Source organism: Telopea speciosissima, chromosome 8 (genome assembly GCF_018873765.1).
Source record: "Telopea speciosissima isolate NSW1024214 ecotype Mountain lineage chromosome 8, Tspe_v1, whole genome shotgun sequence".
NCBI classification, from domain to species: Eukaryota; Viridiplantae; Streptophyta; class Magnoliopsida; order Proteales; family Proteaceae; genus Telopea; species Telopea speciosissima.
The window spans coordinates 53931352-53951597 of NC_057923.1; the positions used below are offsets into that span (position 1 = coordinate 53931352).

The following is a 20246-nucleotide window of genomic DNA, read 5'->3' on the forward strand; positions in this document are numbered from 1 at the left end:
TTCAAAAAGGAAACGGGTCGGGTTCGTCATTGAAGCTGGGTGAGAGAGGACAAAGGAAGCAAATGGGTTAAACTAATTAAGGAAACCCAAAAATTCGCCGTTGGCTGGTCTCCTATCCAGGTGGCAGCATCCTAGATGGGTGTTGGACACTCCAGGTCCCGCCACGGCAAGATAGGAGCCAAATCCATCAATTTGAAGTATTTATTAATACTTTGGACTGATCCAAGCCTGGTCCAGTTAAACCTGGAATTTGGTCATTTTTGACCGATCGGGATCAGTATTGGCCATGAGTGATCCGAAGTTCGATACCAAAATTATGAACCTTGAATGGGAATATGTTTAGGCAAAAGGTTTCGTCCACAACCATGCATACTGCACAACCATGCCTGCAACTATTGGATGAGAATGAGGAACCATGTATTATACACAATTAAGCACATCCAGTAGTTGAAAGTACGACCGTATAATTAGGGGTGTAAATGAATATCCAAAATCCATTTCCGTATCCGTGCTCGTATCCGTTTAGCACTATCCGAATCCATTCGAAAGCTAAACGGATGCGGATGCGGATACGGATAGGCTATAGCTATCCGAAAAGCTATATTTACATGTAAACGGATAAAATATCTGATCCGTATCCGTGTCCGTATCTGTTTTGCACTATCCAAATCCGTCCAATAGCTAATCGGATGCGGATGCGGATATAGCACTATCCAAGCCGAATCCGATCCGTTTACAGCCCTACGTATAATGTTTTTAAAGAGTTATTAATTCGCTATATCCTTCGTCCCTTCTTCCTGCTACCCCATTTACTAATTTTTTTATTATTATTAAAGTCTTGACCTTTCCATCTGCCTTCTGAGATCCATCAAGCCCTCTTGACTCTCTTATAAAAAACAGAGAAAGAGAGACAGACTTCGGAAAGTCATTAAATGGATTCTCCTCACTTTGCTAGAAACTTAAATTCTGTTCGGGAAAAGGTGATAGAAGAACTTGTTCAGGGTCGTGGATTTGCTTCTCAGCTTCAACTTGTCCTCCATGAACAACTCACCGGATCTGGTCATGTGTCAGCCACGGCGGAGGATCTAGTAACTAAGATATTAAGATCCTTCACAGAGGCTCTTTCAATACTGAGTTACAGTGAGTCCGGCGAGGTTCCTGCGACTTCGCGGCCACCTTGTCGGGATCAACGTCGAAAGCGATCTAGGAGAAGGTGATCATCTTGTATCCATTACTCATCTTTAATCTACAGAATCTAGTGATCAGTGACTAGTAATTAGGGAGAATGTTCTCTGTGCCACAGCACAGCTTGCGCCCAGGCACATGGGGGTAGGCCCAATAACCACCCTGCCTCCTACACAGGCTGCCCATGTGCAGCCTGCGCTGCGGCACAGAGAACATTCTCCCTTAATTTAGTAAGGAAAATCTTAAGGGAAAAGGGGGGGGGGGACTCAATCTCATTGGTTACTTATTATGTTTGATGATTTCTTGATTTCATTTATGGGTGTTTGTGTTAGGTACTTGATTGATATGGGAAACGCTCCCAAGTTGATGGAACACGTTAAATCAAACATTTTAATCTTTTTTCATATTAGGTTGCCCAATCTAATGCCCATATATTAGATTCAACCCCATTAGACGCGTAACAGATTGATTTCTATTATATATGCTTACTGATGATATTTCTTGATTTGTAGAAACATGCAAGAAACATGGATGAGAATTACGTTTGTGCCCATTGAAGACGGTTACGCTTGGCGAAAATATGGGCAGAAAGAGATCCTCATGCCAAACATCTAAGGTCTTGATCATTTGATTTCTGAGTTCACATCCTCTACTTCCGCCTGCCCCAACTTTCGTGTGCGCTCTACACACATCGAGGCACGCAAAGACCGCCTTACCTCTGTTCAAGCGTCTTGCCCGAGCAGGGGTAAGGTGATCTTTGCACGTCTCAATGTGTGTAGGGCGCACACGAAAGTAGGGGCAGGCGAAAGTAGAGGATGTCGATCCTTAATTTCCTCATTACTTGAGAAGGAGAGAGAGTGTGTTAATGAGTAAATCTATAAGCTAATTAATCAATTCTTGTGGTGATCTATAGGTGCTACTTCAGATGCACCAACATTTTTGATCAAGGTTGTCAAGCAACCAAACAAGTTCAAAGAACAGAAGATGAGAAACCAACATTCTGGAACAAATACATAGGCCACCATACTTGCCAAGATATCCTCAAGGCCTCATTGGGCATGGATTCTACAGCTGATGAAAAGGGTTTTCTACTCAACTTTGAATCAAACCCCACAACCAAACAAGACCCTCTTTTCTTCTCATCCTTCCCCTCAACCAAGGAAGAACACAAGAAATCCTGCAGTCCCTCAATAGAACAACAAGAATACAACCCATCCTCAAGAGGCAGCAGCAGCTCTTCCAGCAGCTTCGACATGGATATAGATCTCATGGATTCTGTTTATCTCAATGATGTATTCTATGATGAAGATATTTTTTAGCCGATGTAGAGGGTAGATGGCGCGAAAGAGGGGGAGGGTAGAGCAAGGACGGAGAGGAAGGGGAAAAGTCTGTCCGAAAACTAATCGGATAAAGATATGATATCCCCTATCCATTCGATTATTATCCAATTTGTTTAGCACTCCAACGGTATTGAAATGTTTGAAATATATCTTCGTGTCCGTCTATCCAATTAAGTTATCTTATTGGATTTTGTTTTCTTATTTTTATAATATTATAAGTTAAGATAATGTGATTCTTTATCTAGATTTTCTATTGGTTTATATATATTATGCAATACATGAATTCACATATCTATTAAAATAAATACAAGATAAAATCAAAAGTAAAAAAACATAAGAAAATCAAAGACTAAGAAGAGTAAAAGAAAGGGTAGTTGCTGAACTCTCAAGTCTCAACCCTAACTCGATCTCATCAACAAACGGTAAAGATGTCATCGGATAAGCGAAATTTTGTATTCGATCCGCGTTCATATCAATTTAGGAGAATCTGTATTCAAAAAATCACTATCTGGAAATTATTCGAATCCATCCGAATATAATTGGATACAACGCCCGAATTCGATCCGTTTACATCCTTAGTCAATGATTAATCTAAAAGTGAATTTACAAAAATTATCTCCCCACTTTAACTCAGGAAAAACATTTTTGTAAGGGTAAAAATGTCATAGTGAAGGGAACCTTCATTCGGCATAGTTGAGTAGTGTGACAATGGATCATAATCTCCGGATCGGATTGGTTGATTCGCCTGGATGGGATCGGAATTAGCCATAACCAGTCATGAGATACAATCCTTGAACGCTAGATCGGTCACTGGGTTGGGAGAACCAGTCGGATCGCCCGATCCAATCCGATATGCATGCAAGGGTCGAATTTCTTTGAATTTTTAAGGTTTTTTTACCTCTTTCATTTTGAAAAATTTCCATTTATGTTTACGATTTGGCTTACATTATGTGTCTATTTTAACTTTAGATTAAATGTATAACACATCTCTTATTATTTCTTTCTGATTGATACAGACAGATCCAACAAAACCCAAAATTTTACCACTTTTTACTAATCATGATCGATTTGGATCGATATCGAATCCATATTGGCCTTGACTGATTTCGATCCCGAGATTATGAACCATGAATGTGACACAAAATATTACCCTCTATAAAATACGAAAAAAGAACCCAAAAATTCAATATAAATGTTACAAAATTTTGGAAATTTTTAACTAAAATTATGTTCAAAGGTGTATGAAAATCATCAAAATTCCCAAGAAAGGTCACCAGATGGTCAAACCAAGCTTTCTGTCTATCAAACAAATATTTTATTCCTCTCAAAAATTTCCTTTTGTAAAAGGAATTTTTTAAATAAGAAAAGATTCCAACTCTTGGAACTCCAAAGCCTTCCTATCTATTTGACCAAATTAAAAAAAATAAAAAAAATTCAAAGAGTGTGTTCTCCTTCTCCTATACCGCTCTCTTAGACAATCTTCTCTCTAATTTTTAAATATTAAAAAAACACACACAGAAGTGTAATAACGCATCCCCCTCTCCCCTTTCAATGGATAAGGGTACAATCCTGTACATACATGGTCGTGCATGAAACCTTTTTTATTTTTAAATAATTTTAAATTATTGTACAAAAAATGTAAAATGCAAGAGATGATACAATTGAATTATGGTCCTCAAATTTGACGCATGACCTATAAATGATCTATTCATCTTATTCAATGCTCCGGATTTACTTAAATGATATTCCATGACATGAGATTCAAGAATTGAGACAAATCAATCGCATTGGCTGAGGCCGATCCGGATTTCGCCAGAAACTATGTGTTAAGCTTAAGTCCAATTTGATTCTACTAAGAATAGTAATATAAAAGCAAAGAAATGGACAAAAAGTCAAATATTCATTATATGAATATTTTTCTACCATTTTACATAAAATATGCCATGCATGGTACCATACAATGAATTATGGTCCCAAATTTGACTCATGACCTATAAATAATGTTTTCATCGATTTACTTGTAATTCTCCATGTGAGAAAAAAAAAAGATAAAATGGTGAAGACAAACATGTTCCTAACCACCAATTGGAGTGATTCCTTACATCAAATTTGATTTCACCATTTTTTTCTTTCTTGAGGTTAAGATAACTAGATAAAGTCAACTAACGCGTGAACGATCTCAAATCTTATCCATTTTTGTGACATAAGTCATCCAAGTGTGGACCCGTTATTTCACTCACCCTCCATGTGTCCTTTTGGGTGCACCTGCACTCCAAGTGCAGAGAATTTTATCCCGTAAATTTTTTTTTTTTGGGTAAGAGTGTGACATTTATATTTGCAAGTTGCAATAGGTGGTGATGGAATCCTTAATTATTATCATTATATTAAGGTAATTTCCTATTCTACTTAATCGCAGTAAGTTTTAATTAAAACATGCGTATTTCAATATGGTATAGTAGGATCCGGCTAGAGACCAAGCAGCATCTGAACCGTACGTTCTTTTAAAAAGAATATCTGAACCGTAGGTTATACCACCTGTAAACGTGATGCTGAAGTGGTACGTAATAGGGAATAACGTCATGTGAGCTTCCCAAGCATGACGAACTCTCCAACTTATACATTAATTAATGCTAATTAATTAATGCAATTTGTTTATATTGTTAATTAAAGAGTTAATTAATTCCCTAGGCAGATAGATCTCCACTTCTTCGGATCTTCCTCTTTCCCACTTGACTCTCTCTTATAAGAAACAGAGAAACAGAGAAACAGAGAAACAGAGAAAGACTTGAGAAAGTCATTAATGGATTACTCTCCCCCCTTTGTTAGGGAAAATCTGATTGAAGAACTTGTTAAGGGTCGTGGATTTGCTGCTCAGCTTCAACTTGTCCTCCATCAACAACTCACTGGATCATCTGGTCATGTGTCAGCCACGGAGGAGGATTTGGTGACCAAGATATTGAGATCCTTCACAGAAGCTCTTTCAATACTGAGTTATAGTGAGTCCGGCAAGGTTCCTGCGACTTCGCCGGCGCCGCCTTGTCGGGATCAAAATCGAAAGCGATCTAAGAGAAGGTGATCACCTTGTGTCCAGTATTACTCAATCTTTAATTTACAGAATCCAGTGATTAGTGACTAGTAATTAGATTATTAAGGGGGACCAGAGAGTGTTTTTTTTTGGTCTTTTTCTGTTGTGAGTTCCTATTGGTTACTTTTTGTGTTGGAAGCCTAATTAGGATTTCTTGATTTCAGCTATGGGTGTTTTGATTTTTAATATGTAAATAGGTTTGGTTACTGATGATATTTCTTGATTTATAGAAACGTACAAGAGTCATGGACGAGGATTACGGCTGTGCCTATTGAAGACGGTTATGCTTGGCGAAAATATGGACAGAAAGAGATCCTCAATGCCAAACATCTAAGGTCTTCCATTTTTCCTCATTATTGAGAGAGAGAGAGAGAGAGAGAGAGAGAGGATTGCCGCTTCGTGCGATGGCAAGGTCTCGTTACCGCCTGCACAGTGGCGTGGGTTTGAGTCTTGGGAATCAGCCTCTTCGTAAGGGGGGGTTAAGGCTGCCTACCATCTACCTCTGTAAGACCCTGTGAAAAGCGGGAGCCTAGTGCACTGGGTACGGCCTAAAGAGAGAGAGAGAGTTGATTGTGTGTGTGTGTGTGCCTTTGTGGAAAAAAAATTTTAGTACCAAGGTCGGAGGAACTTTCCTTTGAATCTGGCTCAGGTTCTTGTACAAGAACCGTCTCATTCTTGAGGCGCAAAGGAATCCAACTTTGAAGTGGAATCCTTTTGTGCGCCTCAAGGGCGTATAAGATGGTTCTCGTGTGTGAACCTGAGCCAGCCTCCTTTCCTTGGACCTGGCTCCTGTCTAGCTGTGGCGGGAGTTGGACAGTCCAGTCCCACTAAACGATAGTAAAAATAGGGATCCAGATCCTCTATGGCACACTGCCCGTAGTGGCCTGAGTGGTGCAGACTGAGCCACGCATGCAAAGACCGCCTTACCCCTACCCGCACGCACTAATGAATTCTCTTGATGTACAGGTGCTACTTTAGGTGCAGCTATAGATTTGATCAAGGTTGTCAAGCAACAAAACAAGTTCAAAGAACAGAAGATGAACTACTAACATTCTGGACCAAATACACAGGCCACCACACTTGCCAAGATATCCTTAAAGCCTCATTGGGAATGGATTCTACAGCTGAAGAAGGTGTTCTACTCAGTTTTAATTCAAACACCACAATCAAACAAGAGCCTCATTTCTTCTCATCTTTCCCTTCAAGCAAGGAAGAACACAAGAAACCCATTATTCCCTCAATAGAACAACAAGAATACAAACCTTCCTCCTCATCAGAATATTATCTTCCAGTACCACATGATCTAATAACCAAATTCAAATCCTCCATGAACCCTACATCGGCGTTACCGTCAACTTCGAAGTCGCCGGGCCATGGGGATTTTGTTTCACGGGGTACTACCAGCAGTAGCTCTTCCAGCAGCTTTGACATGGATATGGAATTGATGGATTCTGTTTGTCTTAATGATGTATTCTATGATGAAGAGTTGTTTTAGCTTCCAACCTCTCTCTCTCTCTCATTTTCTTTTAATCCATCTGTTTGAATTTCTATTGAGAACTTATGGTATGGTACTTCGAACTTGGAACGAGCATAAAGAAATTAACGATACTTCTTTATCTTTTGAGTTGTTCTGCCAGATCAGTCGCTCAAGATCTTTGGTCTTTACCCAGACCCAATGAAAAAAATTGGATCACTTCTTATGGATTCGTTGAGAATGATTCTGATCGGGTTCATGGCCTATTACCACAGTGGGTTTTCAGTTCCCATATCTCATAGGAATCAAGAACACCATCCAAAGTAGTAGAGATTGATTTCTATTGAGATGTTTTATACAAGATGGACTAGTATTCATTACCAAGTTAATGCCAAAACTATCCAATTTTGAGCCATTCAGATTTTTAAGATCCAAGCCATGGAAGGGTAATTTCCCTTAATATATATAAATTCTAAAAAATCTTCAATATTGTATGATAACCTTAGGCTGTGTTTGGTATGCATTCTTGGTTGATTTTGCATTCTCAGGCGATGAAAACAAATATTTTTATGATCCAAGAATGCAAATTCGGGGTAAAATGCATTCCAAGAAACTAGCTAGTCCAATCACTTGGAAAGACCATAAGTGACTTGATAGGATAGATTCACCAATCCCACACTTCTTTTGAGTGCCAAGGATTCATAAGGAATCTAAATTATTTTTTTTTTGCATTTTTTTCAAATCTGATGCAAAAGCAAAAGCATCTGTTAACCTATTAATGGTGTAATGTCTCTTTTTTCATGCTTGCACCAATGAAATATGAGAAGATTGGCAATCTTTACATGGGAAATTAACAAACCAATTAATTTCTTGAATTTCATATTTTTAAAATTTGATTATATAAGAAAAAAATATTTGCACTTTCCCCCACCATTTTTGAGTGACATGGAGTGATGATCAATTCATTAGAACACCACCATGAATCAACTTAGGCCCAACCCAAGGCAGCTGGTAAGAATTAGGTGGAATGGACTTGGGCTCATAATTTTGTGCTTTTATGATATTTTTCTCCCACATTTTATTATATATAAAATAAGTAAAAAGAACCAAAAAGTTCAATATATATGTTATACAATTTTGGAAAATTTTGACTAAAAAAATTCTGTTAAAAGCTGTTTTTTTTTTTTTATAGCTAAATGGGTAAAGATAAACTGTCACGAATAACATCTAATAAAGAAGAAAAGCCCATCCAATATTCAGATCCTAGCCAAAGCCCATTTAAATATCCATTCTTAATTTAGCCCTTTTTAATTTCTTTTAAAAAAAAAAAAAAAAAAACCTATATTAGTATTTTAAATAAAATGATGGGTTTCTTGAGAATTAAATTATCTATGTTTGGTATGCATTCTAGGTCTGTTTCTCATTCTCGGATAATAAAACCAACTATTTTTAAAATAGGAAAAGATTCCAAACCTCTAAAATCGAAAGGCTTCCTAGGTACTTGTGTAAGTTAAAAAATTTTCATAAGTGTCTTTGTCCCGAAATATGAAGTTCTCTCTCTAAATCTTGTAAAATGACACAAATTAAATATGGGCAACAGATTGATGTCAGGCTTCATGGCTCCTACACAAGCGTGAGGTTCAATGAATTACTAGGGGTGGGATATTTTTATTTCAGGGGATTATGGTGGTAATTTCGTGCAGTTTTGTATATTGGGGCTGACTGCACGCAAGTTGGCAGGGATCTTTTTCTATTAAATATATCATGAAAATAGAAAAAACTGAGCAACTGACATTTAAAGGTAATATTCCGGGTGATCCAATAGCCAATTGGATAAATTGATCTGAATCAAAATTTTGAGGAATATTTTCATTTCTTGAAAAAAAAAAAAAACTTTTTTCGAGCGATTTTGTTTATAACTGGCAAATTATGTTTTTCAAAATAATTTTAAGGGAAAAGTCTATAGTTGTCCATGTGAGACTACACCAGAAGCTTCTCTCTCCTTTCTCCTCCTTTTTTCTCCCATCGATGAATCCTCTAAACATTCCATAATTGGTGTGGTGTGGTCCCCTATGCTGTTGTCTCAAAGAATCCTCTCTTTAATTTAAAAAAAAAAAAAAAACGTTCGATCGTGCCTTTCAACCATTGGATGAGGTGGGGAACAAAAGCATAACAACACATCCCCCCTCTCTCTCTCTCTCCATCCCACAATTGAAGGCACGATCGTGTACATAATATACATGCATGATTGTGCATAAAACCTTGGGCTTTTGAATACTTATAAAATTTTGTAATGCAAGAGACGATACAATTAAATTACGGTCCCAAATTTGACTCATGACTTATATAAATAATTTGTAACATCTCATTTAATGATTTGGATTTACTGAAATAATATTCCATGAAATGAGTTCAAGAATTGAGATAGATCAACTAAATCACTGATCCCGATAAGATTCTAACCTAACCTAACCTCTAAACCTTAATGAAATCTATCTGGTCCTATTCAGATCTCGATTCCATTTTTTAAGATCTTGAATATTCCATTTGAACAAAAAAATTATTATTAGTTTGTTTTAAACGAAAAAAAAAATAGTAGACTAGACAAATATTATAATGGATAAAATGGTAAACTATAAGAAGGTTCCTATGGCATACACGGTGACAAGTGTGAACGGGAGAATTTCGCTTTTCCCAATTCCAAGTCTGAACAAAAAAGCACGTGCTTGTGAGATTCGAAAGTCTCTCTCTCTTAATAATTAATCATCTTTTCTTCGTCATTTCTTTGTTGTGGTGGGTCCCACAGAACCGAATCATCTTCGCATGATACGTCGTGAGAGTGCGAGTGAAACTGAGAATGAGTTTGCGAGTTTCCCCTTTCATATAAAGTTTCTCTCTTAATAATTAATCATCTTTTCTTCGTCATTTATTTGTTGTGGTGGCCCCCACAGAACCGAATCATCTTCGCATGAAGCGTGGTGAGAGTGCGAGTGAGACTGAGAGTGAGTTTGCGAGTTTCTCCTTTCATATAATTTCATAAAACAGCTTGAGTGAGACTAAGAGTGAGTTTGCGAGTAGCCCCTTTCGGCCCTTCATATAGTTTCATATAGTATACCAGCTTGAGTGAGAGTGAGTTTGAGCTTGAGTGAGAGTGAGTTTGCGAGTTGCCCTTTTTGTAGTTTCATATAACACTTTTTTTTTTGTCTTGTTGGGATTTGGCTAAGATTCGATTAAAGCCCTTATATAATGACGTCACTACTGGATTCGAATCTGGATTCCGATTCTTTATGAAATTTATATGCGACTTGTCCTTTCCAATGACTAATCCACCGCCTATATCAGTAGTAATCATATAATTTTTTATTTAATTTACACTTTTCACTTTTACAAATATATATATACACGATCTTTCCTCACCCATCATATTAGGGTTTACAAATCCCTCTTAGGGTTTTAGAAAATTCCCAAAATGTTCTTCTAAACTTTTTTCCTGTACTGCGATGAATGGGTGGATGGAGGAAAGTTTAATCCATTAAATAATATCGGTCTTTATTAGCATTTTTTATATATAAAAGTAGGGAGAATGATGAAGGTGTGTATAGTCCTCTCACATTCTACCTCATTCTAACACTCTCTTCTATGATATGTGAATTTTTTGTATATGAACCCTGATCTTAACCTTGATCTTGATTGAATTAGGCCTGCAATAGGGTCAGATTGGGCCAGGCTTTATAGAACCCTATCCCAATCCTAAGTCCCCTTAGCTGGGCCTAGGCCTGACCCGACCTTGACTTAGGGCTAGAAAAATCTAATCCTAACCCGCGCTCAAGGTCGGGTTGGGATGAGCTTGATTGATCCTGATCATGGGAAGGGAGAAGGAAATGCATGAGCTGGAACGGGCCGGAGAATACATTATCAATTTTACGTAAAATAATATTATAATAAAATGTATTGTAACTTATTGTCTTATTATATAATATATTATATAAAAAAATGTGGCTGATGTTTAAAGTTTATAATATATATATTATATCAATATATATATATATATATATGTATATATATTTTATAGTATAACTTAAAAGATGTCAGCGACTTGCTTTTCTGTCTCAATGTATTCGAGGACTATTTCACCCTTCTGGACAGTGTCTCGAAGAAATTGTTGGCGCTGTTACTATCACAAAGAATTTTTGAAAGTTTGAATGAAATTCCATAATCTTGAAGAATCTGACACATCCAAAGGATTTGGGCACAACACCTGCCAGCTGCAATACATTCAGCTTCGGTAGTTAAGAGTGCCACACAGTTTTGTTTCTTGCTGAACCAAAAAACGAGGCAAGATCCAAGAAAATGGCAAGTACCACTTGTGCTCTTGCGATCAATATGACAACCATCAAAGTCAGCGTCAGAAAAATTAAGTAATTCAAAATCATTTTGCATTGGGTACCACAATCCTATATTGATAGTTCCTTTTAAGTACTTAAAAATTTGTTTAACTGTACTTAAGTGTGATTGCATAGGACTACCTTGAAATTTAGCACATGCACAGACACTAAACATGATGTCAGGTCTGCTTGCAGTTAAATATAACAAGCTTCCAATCATACAAACTTCCAATCATACCTCGATAACGAGTAGGATCAATAGGAGTTCCATTCTTATCTTTTGAGAGACTTAGTGAGGTACTCATGGGAGTGTTAGAGGATTTTTTAGAATTAATAGCAAATTTCTTTAATAGTTCTTTGATATATTTTGATTGATTTATAAAAATCTCATTTTTAGTTTGTTTAATTTGTAGTCCTAAAAAGAAGTTTAGTTCCCCCATTAAACTCACTTCAAACTCATTTTTCATGCAGTTACTAAATTCAACGCATAAGGATTCATCAGTAGCACAAAAAATGATATCATCTACAGATATTTGTACTATGATTAAATTTGAACATTTACGTTTAACAAACAATGTAATGTCTACCTTACCAATAGTATATGCATTTTCAATCAGAAATATCTTTAACCTGTCATACCAAGTTCTTGGTATTTGTTTAAGTCCATATAATGTTTTCTTTAGTTTAAAAACATGATCAAGGTAAGAAGAATTTTCAAACCTTGGTGGTGGAGAGACATACACTTCTTCATTAAAATCATTTAAGAAAGCACTTTTCACATCCATTTGATTAAGTTTGAAATTTTTATGGCAAACAAATGCCAGGAGCATTCTAATAGCTTCTAATCTAGCAACAAGTGCATAAGTTTCATCAAAATTGATTCTCTTTTGCTGATTATATCCTTGTGCCACTAGTCTTGCCTTATTTCTAACAACAATTCTATTTTCATCAAGTTTATTTCTGAAAATCCATTTATTTCCAATGATGGATTTATTTTTAGGTTTTGACACAAGTTCTCATACATTATTTTTTTCAAACTGATGGAATTCTTCTTGCATGGCCAAAATCAAATCATTATCCAACATAGCTTCTTTTATGTTTTTAGGTTCTATCATGAATAGGAAGGCAACAAAATTACAAGTGTTTTGAAGTTTAGACCTAGTTTGAACATTTGATTCTAAGTCACCAATAATTTGTTCTAATAGATGATTTTTTATAGGGCTAATTTCCTTAGGTAGCTCTAATGAGTTTTTATTGATGTTTCTAGAGGAGAATTATCATTTTCTTCTAAAGAAATGGTCTCAACTCTTTTTGTGATTTCGAATATAACATCCTCAACATCATAACTAATGGTCTGTATTTTTCTTTTAAAGGAGAAACACCAAATCTGATGTTCATAGACTCTTCTACTACTAAGGTCTTTTTATTGAATACTCTATAAGCACAGCTATTACTAGAGTACCCAAGAAAAATACATTCAGCTAATTTTTCATCAAATTTTTCTTTGGAGTCTTTAGTATTCAAAATGAAGCATTTACATCCAAAAATTTGAAAGTAGTCAACCTAGATTTTTTTCCAAAATATAACTCATAAGGTGTCTTAGATAAGATTTTTTTAATCAAAACACGATTTAACACATAACATGCAGTAGTTACAGTTTCAGCCCAAAAATATTTAGGAAGAGAATATACATTAAGCATAGTTCGGGCAGTCTCTTGAAGAGATCTATTTTTTTTTTCAACAATCCCATTGGATTGAGGGATTCTAGGAGCAGAGAAATTGTGAGTGATGCCTTCATCATCACAATATTTTCTAAATTGGTTTGAGTTGTCAAACTCACCACCATGATCACTTCTTATTGTAGTGACCAAATAACCCTTTTGAATTTGAATTTTCTTACAAAGTTTTGAAAATTCATTAAATGCCTCATTTTTATTTCTAAGAAAAGAGGTCCAAGTATATCTACAGTAATCATCAGCAAAAACAAAAATGTATACTTTTTCACTTTAGCTTGGAGTAGGGATATGACCAAAAATGTCCAAATGGAGAAGTTCAAGAGGTCTAGTAGTTGAAACTATGTTATTTGATTTGTGAGAAACTTTAACTTGTTTCCTTTTTTAGCATACATCACAAAGATGATTCTTGTTAAATTTTAGTTTGGGTAAATTTCAGACAAGTTCTTTAGAGGCTATTGATTAAATCAATTTGATATTTATATGTCCAAGTTTTCTATGCCAAACATTTGAATCTTCATAGGAAACTAGACAAGTATCGTTAGAAGAAGCTTCATCAATAATGCAAGTATATATATTGTTATTTCTAGTCTCTTTCAATACTACTTTGTTATTATCATCCATTACTAAGCAATGTGAAACAGCAAAGCTGACGCCGAATTGTACTATGAAGCCTACGAAATGAGTTATACGTCAAAGTTGTTGTTGATGAAAGACTTGGATTGTTAGCTCTCTAAATGCATCTTCCTCTTTCCCATATAATAAGAAAAAACTGTTATTCCGATTGATAATCTTTTTGCTGTTTTTGTGCTGAGAAATAGTAAAAACAATTTTTTCAATTCTCGTTTTTGTACTGAGAAACAGTCTTTGTAGCATTTTTGAAAATGTTTCTAGATACAATTGGAAACGTTAAGTGATGACATGGGCTTTAAACTGGACATGAAATGACTGTTTTACTCTTAACTTCCATAGTAGTGAGATTACTCACCAACCTAAGCAGTGGGTGAAGAGATTCTCCCTTCTTCCATCTTCTTTCCTAAATCTAAAATTCAAAACGGTAGCAAAGAGTAATGCTTAGGTTCTATCGAATTCAGAGCGTTTGTTTTTTCTATTATTTTTTTACTCCCACTACTGCAAAACAGCTTAGATCTTCATACTTTGGTCGGAATTGTGTTTTGCAGTTTTCGCCTACTCTGAAAAGTAAAACACAAACTTCAATCTTTTCAGGCTTTCAGGTGATCTCTCATTTTCCTTATCCATTTGTAATGGTAAATATTTCAGGAATCTCAATCTTTTCTCTTGTTTTACTAGATCTTTGATGAATCTCTTTCCTCACAATAAAATTATAAAAACAGAAGTCTCGATTCTCGAATTAATGATCATGTTTGAATCAACTCACGATGCGACTCTTTTTACGATTAACTTTTAGGTCCCATTTGTTTGACGATGATCTAGATGAAGTGAAAGAATGGGGGTGAGAAAGTCTTGATGTAACACTTTAAAATCCCATTCCTTTTTCTCAGCATACTACACTTTGAAACCCAGTTCTACAACATTCCCATCTCATCATTCCTGTCAAACAAACGGTTCTTTAGAGAACGTCACTTTGTTGTTTGGGTGTGGAAGATGGAGGGTAAGAAAAGGTCAACCAAAATATGAAACAAATTCAAATCTTGTCGTTTGTATGATAATTAATATTTGCAAATTGGCAATAGGCTGGATCACATCGTTAATTGTTATGTAATCATTATATTAAGGCCAATTTCCTAACCCTTTCCTTAAATCCCACGAGTTTTATAAAACTTGCGCATTTCAATTTGATATAGTATATAGTAGGACCCAGAGACCAAACAGTATCTCAATCGTACGTTTTTTTTCTTCCTTCAATGAATATCTGAACCGTACATTACAAAACGCCAGGGTCATGTGGGCTCCACAAGCATGACGAATCTCCAACTTATAGATTAATTAATCAACGGGAACATGGTATTACCGTACTTGGAGTGTACCTCTCATCTCAGCAATTTTCCTGCCTTTAATTAAATGAATAGTTGAAATCTATTTTTCGTATTTGTGTCCGTATTCATTTAACACTATCTGAATCCGTCCGAAAACTACATGGATGCGGATACGGATAAGCTTATAGATTAATTAATCAACGACACATATTACCGCACTTGGCAGTGACCCCCCCCCCCCAAGGATTTTCCCCCCCCCCCCCCCCAACCCACCCCCCCCCCCCCCTTTAAAAAGAAAAAATCGCCTTCCCCTATTTGCGTCCGTATCATACATCAACCAACCACCCACTACTGGATACGGATAACGGATATATCAAAAAAACTATATTTACATGTAACGGATAAAATATCTAATTCGTATCCGTGTCCGTATCCTTTTCGCTCTATTCAAATCCATCCAAAAACTAATTGGATGTGGATGCGGATATAGCACTATCCGAGCCGTTTACATCCCTACCCATATCCCTATTTTTTTAAACCACCATCTTGATTTTCTATTTTGTCCATATACAAAAAATAGTATCCTCACTACAAAAATTGTAGTCAAATTCCTAACTACCAATTCTTTGGAAATTACTTTGGAATCTGCCATGTCATCTAAATTTGAAATTATTCATTTGGAAAATTTTAAACAAATGCTTACCAACAATGGACATTCTTAACAGATTTCTTAATGTTGATAACATGCATATTCTTTGTAATGCTATATAAGAATCATCATGACACTTTTTCTTATCGTGTCTTTTTTCAAAGCACATTTGGGCAACATGACTCGTAGGGTTGAGAACTGAACACCTCTAACTCAGTCAATTTTCCCTTCTCAGAAAAACGATTTTTTCTTTTAGTGTTCTCCATAACATTCTATTTTATCTGGGTTACTAGAAATCATTCTCATTTCCACAATTCCAAACACAATCCTAACCAAATCATGAAAAACATTAACCGTTGGATTATTGATCTAAAGTTGTTACCATCCACCCATCTGAATCCTGCCCCTTTACCATCCACCCCAGAATTATCTATGCAGAACTACATGGATGAAACACGACATAGAGTTTTGACTTTAATATGTGATGATAGCTTCTTGGCTGACTCTGGAAAAGCGGAATGGGCCTGCAATTTTAAATCAATCATTTATTTTTGCATGTAGAATTTTTCTCTTCTCAGGTTCTTGCCCGGTCAGGTTCGTAGGTTCCTCTCATAAGGAGGGCAGAAATGACGACCTCATCCCCCTTGGTGGTGTGTTTGGGCAGGGGGTGAGGTCGTCATTTTTGGTCCCCTATGAGAGGAACTTACGAACCTGACCCGGCAAGGAACCTGAGAGGAGTTAAGTCCATGGATTTTGGTTTTACAAGGACAAGTCGGACAGCTCAGGAAGCAGAGGTAAAAGGAATTCTCTCAGGACTGAAGCTCACCAAAAATTTGACTAACTAGGAAATGGAGATCTGGATAGATTGAGGACATGGTTTGATGGCTTACAAAGGACTTGTCAACTTGGCCATGGGAACTTTTTACATGTTTGTGAGATATGCATTTTTTCTTAAAAAAGTTTTAGTGTTAACATTGGGAAGAGACTTCTCTGCTTCCAAGGCGGGTTGCACTTCCGTGCGCCCAACTTTGCCCCACATCTTGCCCCACATCTAGGTGTGGACCCGTTATTTCACTCACCCTCCATGTGTTTGTTTGGGTGCATCCTGCACTCCAAGTGTAGAGAACTTTATCCCGTAAATTTTTTTTGGGGGTAAGAGTGTGACATTAATATTTGCAAGTTGCAATGGATGGTAATGGAACCCTTAATTATTATCATTATATTAAGGTAATTTCCTACTCTACTTAATCCCAGTAAGTTTTAATTAAAACGTGCATATTTCAATATGGTATCATAGGACCCAGAGACCAAGCAGCATCTGAACCGTACGTTTTTTTAAAAAAGAATATCTGAACCGTAGGTTACCACCTGTAAACGTGACAATGAAGTGGTACGTACGTAATAGGGAATAACGTCATGTGAGCTTCCCAAGCATGACGAACTCTCCAACTTATACATTAATTAATGCAATTTGTTTATATTGTTAATTAAAGAGTTTTTTTATTTTATTTTATTGGTGAAGATAATTAAAGAGTTATTAATTCCCTGGGCAAATAGATCTCCACTCCTTCGGTTCTTCCTCCTTCCCACTTGACTCTCTCTTACAAGAAACAGAGAAACAGAGAAACAGAGAAAGACTTGAGAAAGTCATTAATGGATTATTCTCCTCCCTTTGTTAGGGAAAAGGTGATTGAAGAACTTGTTAAGGGTCGTGGATTTGCTGCTCAGCTTCAACTTGTCCTCCATCAACAACTCACTGGATCATCTGGTCATGTGTCAGCCACGGCAGAGGATTTGGTAACCAAGATATTGAGATCCTTTACAGAGGCTCTTTCAATACTGAGTTATAGTGAGTCCGGCAAGGTCCCTGCGACTTCGCCGCCGCCGCCGCCGCCGCCTTGTCGGGATCAAAATCGAAAGCGATCTAAGAGAAGGTGATCATCTTGTATCCAGTATTACTCAATCTTTAATTTACAGAATCTAGTGATTAGTGACTATTATTAATTAATTTATTAAGGGAAATTAATCTTAGAGGGGGGACCAGAAACAGATTTTTCTTTTTGGTCTTTTCTGATTTGTGTTCTTATTGGTTACTTTTTGTGTTGGAAGCCTAATTAGGATTTCATGATTTCAGCTATGGGTGTTTTGATTTTTAATATGTAAAAATAGGTTTGGTTACTGATGATATTTCCTGATTTATAGATACGTACAAGAGACATGGACGAGGATTACGGCTGTGCCTATTGAAGATGGTTATGCTTGGCGAAAATATGGACAGAAAGAGATCCTGAATGCCAAACATCTAAGGTCTTCCATTTTCCTCATTATTGTGTGTGTTTGTGTGTGAGAGAGAGAGAGGGGTTCGCACTTGGTGCGATGGCAAGGTCTCGTTACTGCCTGTGTAGTGGCGTGGGTTTGGGTCCTAGGAATCAGCCTCTCTGTGAAAAAGGGGTAAGACTGCCTACCATCTACCTCTCTCTGACCCTGTGAAAAGTGGGAGCCTTGTGCACTAGGTACGGCCCAAGAGAGAGAGAGAGAGTTGATTGTGTGTGTGTGTGCGCCTTTGTGGAAAAAAAATTCTAGTACCATCTCAGGTTCATGTACAAGAACCATCTCGCTCTTGAGGTGCAAAGGAATCCAACTTTGAAGTGGAATCCATCTGTGCGACTCAAGGGCGTGTAAGATGGTTCTCGTATGTGAATTTGAGCCAGCCTCCTATCCTTGGACCTGGCTCCTGTCCAGCCGTGGCGGGAACTAGACAATCTAACCCTACTAAACGACAGCAAAAACAAAGGTTGGATGGTCATTTCACATGTGGGGCCTAGGTGAGATCCACCCTTTACCCCTTTCCTGCTAACTGGCTAAGAAGTGAAATAATTCACTTTTCTTTGGGTTCACAAATACCCTCTTAAGTTTTTGTATTTTTTCGAAGTACCTTTTGAGATTCCATTTCTTTTGTTCCTACAACCTGGGAAGACCCTATTTTGGAATTTTTGGTCATACACTTGATTTGATTGCAAAGAAGTTAATAAGTAAAGCTATAAGCTAATGAATTAGTCTCTTGATGCACAGGTGCTACTTTAGGTGCAGCTATAGATTTGATCAAGGTTGTCAAGCAACAAAACAAGTTCAAAGAACAGAAGATGAGCCACCAACATTCTGGACCAAATACACAGGCCACCACACTTGTCAAGATATCCTTAAAGCGTCATTATTGGGAATGGATTCTACAGCTGAAGAAGGTGTTCTACTCAGTTTTAATTCAAACACCACAACCAAACAAGAACCTGCTCATTTCTTCTCATCCTTCCCTTCAAGCAAGGAAGAACACAAGAAACCCATTATTCCCTCAATAGAACAACAAGAATACAAACCTTCCTCATCATCAGAATATTATCTTCCAGTACCACAGGATCCTACATCGGCGTTACCATCGACTTCGAAGTCGTCGGGCCATGGGGAATTTGTTTCAGGGGGTACTACCAGCAGTAGCTCTTCCAGCAGCTTGGACATGGATATGGAGTTGATGGATTCTGTTTGTCTTAATGATGTATTCTATGATGAAGAGTTGTTTTAGCTTCCAACCTCTCTCTCTTCTCATTTTCTTTTAATCCATCTGTCTGAATTTCTATTGAGAACTTATGGTATGGTACTTCGAACTTGGAACGAGCATGAAGAAATTAACGATACTTCTTTATCTTTTGAGTTGTTTTGTCAATCGGTCGTTCAAGATCTTTGGTCTTTACCCAGACCCGATGAAAAAAAATGGATCACTTCTTATGGATTTGTTGAGAATGATTCTGATCGAGTTCATGGCCTATTACCATAGTGGGTTTTCAGTTCCCATATCTCATAGGAATCAAGAACACCATCCAAAGTTGTGGAGATTGATTTCTGTTGAGATGTTATACAAGATGGACTAGCATTCATTACCAAGTTAATGCCAAAACTATCCAATGTTGAGCCATCCAGACTTTTAAGATCCAAGTCCTAGAATGGTAATTTCCCTTAATATAAATTCAAAAAAGCCTGCAATGTTGTATGATAACCTTAGGCTGTGTTTGGTATGCATTCTAGGTTGATTTTGCATTCTCAGACGATGAAAACAAATATTTTTATGATCCAAGAATGCAAATTCGGGGTAGAATGCATTCCAAGAAACTAGCTAGTCCAATCATTTGGAAAGACCATAAGGGACTTGATAGGATAGATTCACCAATCCCACACTTCTTTTGAGTGCCAAGGATTCATAAGGAATCTAAATTTTTTTTGCATTTTTTTCTAATCAGATGCAAAAACAAAATTAAGCATCTGTTAACCTATTAATGGTGTAATGTCTCTTTTTTCATGCTTGCACCAATGAAATATGAGAAGATTGGCAATCTTTACATGGGAAATTAACAGCCTAATTAATTTCTTGAATTTCATATTTTTAAA

General features: G+C 36.8%; 2 protein-coding genes across 2 annotated transcripts; both read left to right on the forward strand.

The window, feature by feature from the left end:
- Positions 1 to 5526: 5526 nt before the first annotated feature.
- LOC122672449 (WRKY DNA-binding transcription factor 70-like) lies at positions 5527 to 7105 on the forward strand (the record flags this gene model as incomplete). Its single annotated transcript, XM_043869920.1, has 3 exons — positions 5527 to 5597; positions 5841 to 5945; positions 6577 to 7105. Coding segments are annotated over 3 exons (705 nt in total), but the record flags the coding sequence as incomplete, so codon positions are not given.
- Positions 7106 to 17462: 10357 nt separating this feature from the next.
- On the forward strand, positions 17463 to 19386 carry LOC122672450 (WRKY DNA-binding transcription factor 70-like). Its single transcript, XM_043869921.1, has 3 exons — positions 17463 to 17743; positions 18012 to 18116; positions 18882 to 19386. Exons 1-3 carry the CDS (start codon positions 17463 to 17465, stop codon positions 19384 to 19386), a joined length of 891 nt encoding a protein of 296 aa, XP_043725856.1.
- Positions 19387 to 20246: the final 860 nt, after the last annotated feature.

Excerpts from the sequence above, each read along its gene's own strand:
- LOC122672450 (XM_043869921.1), top strand. The coding sequence starts at position 17,463 with ATGGATTATTCTCCTCCCTTTGTTAGGGAAAAGGTGATTGAAGAACTT. Across the intron at positions 17,744-18,011 it reads CGAAAGCGATCTAAGAGAAG|ATACGTACAAGAGACATGGA; the intron begins GTGATCATCTTG and ends CCTGATTTATAG. Across the intron at positions 18,117-18,881 it reads CTGAATGCCAAACATCTAAG|GTGCTACTTTAGGTGCAGCT; the intron begins GTCTTCCATTTT and ends CTTGATGCACAG.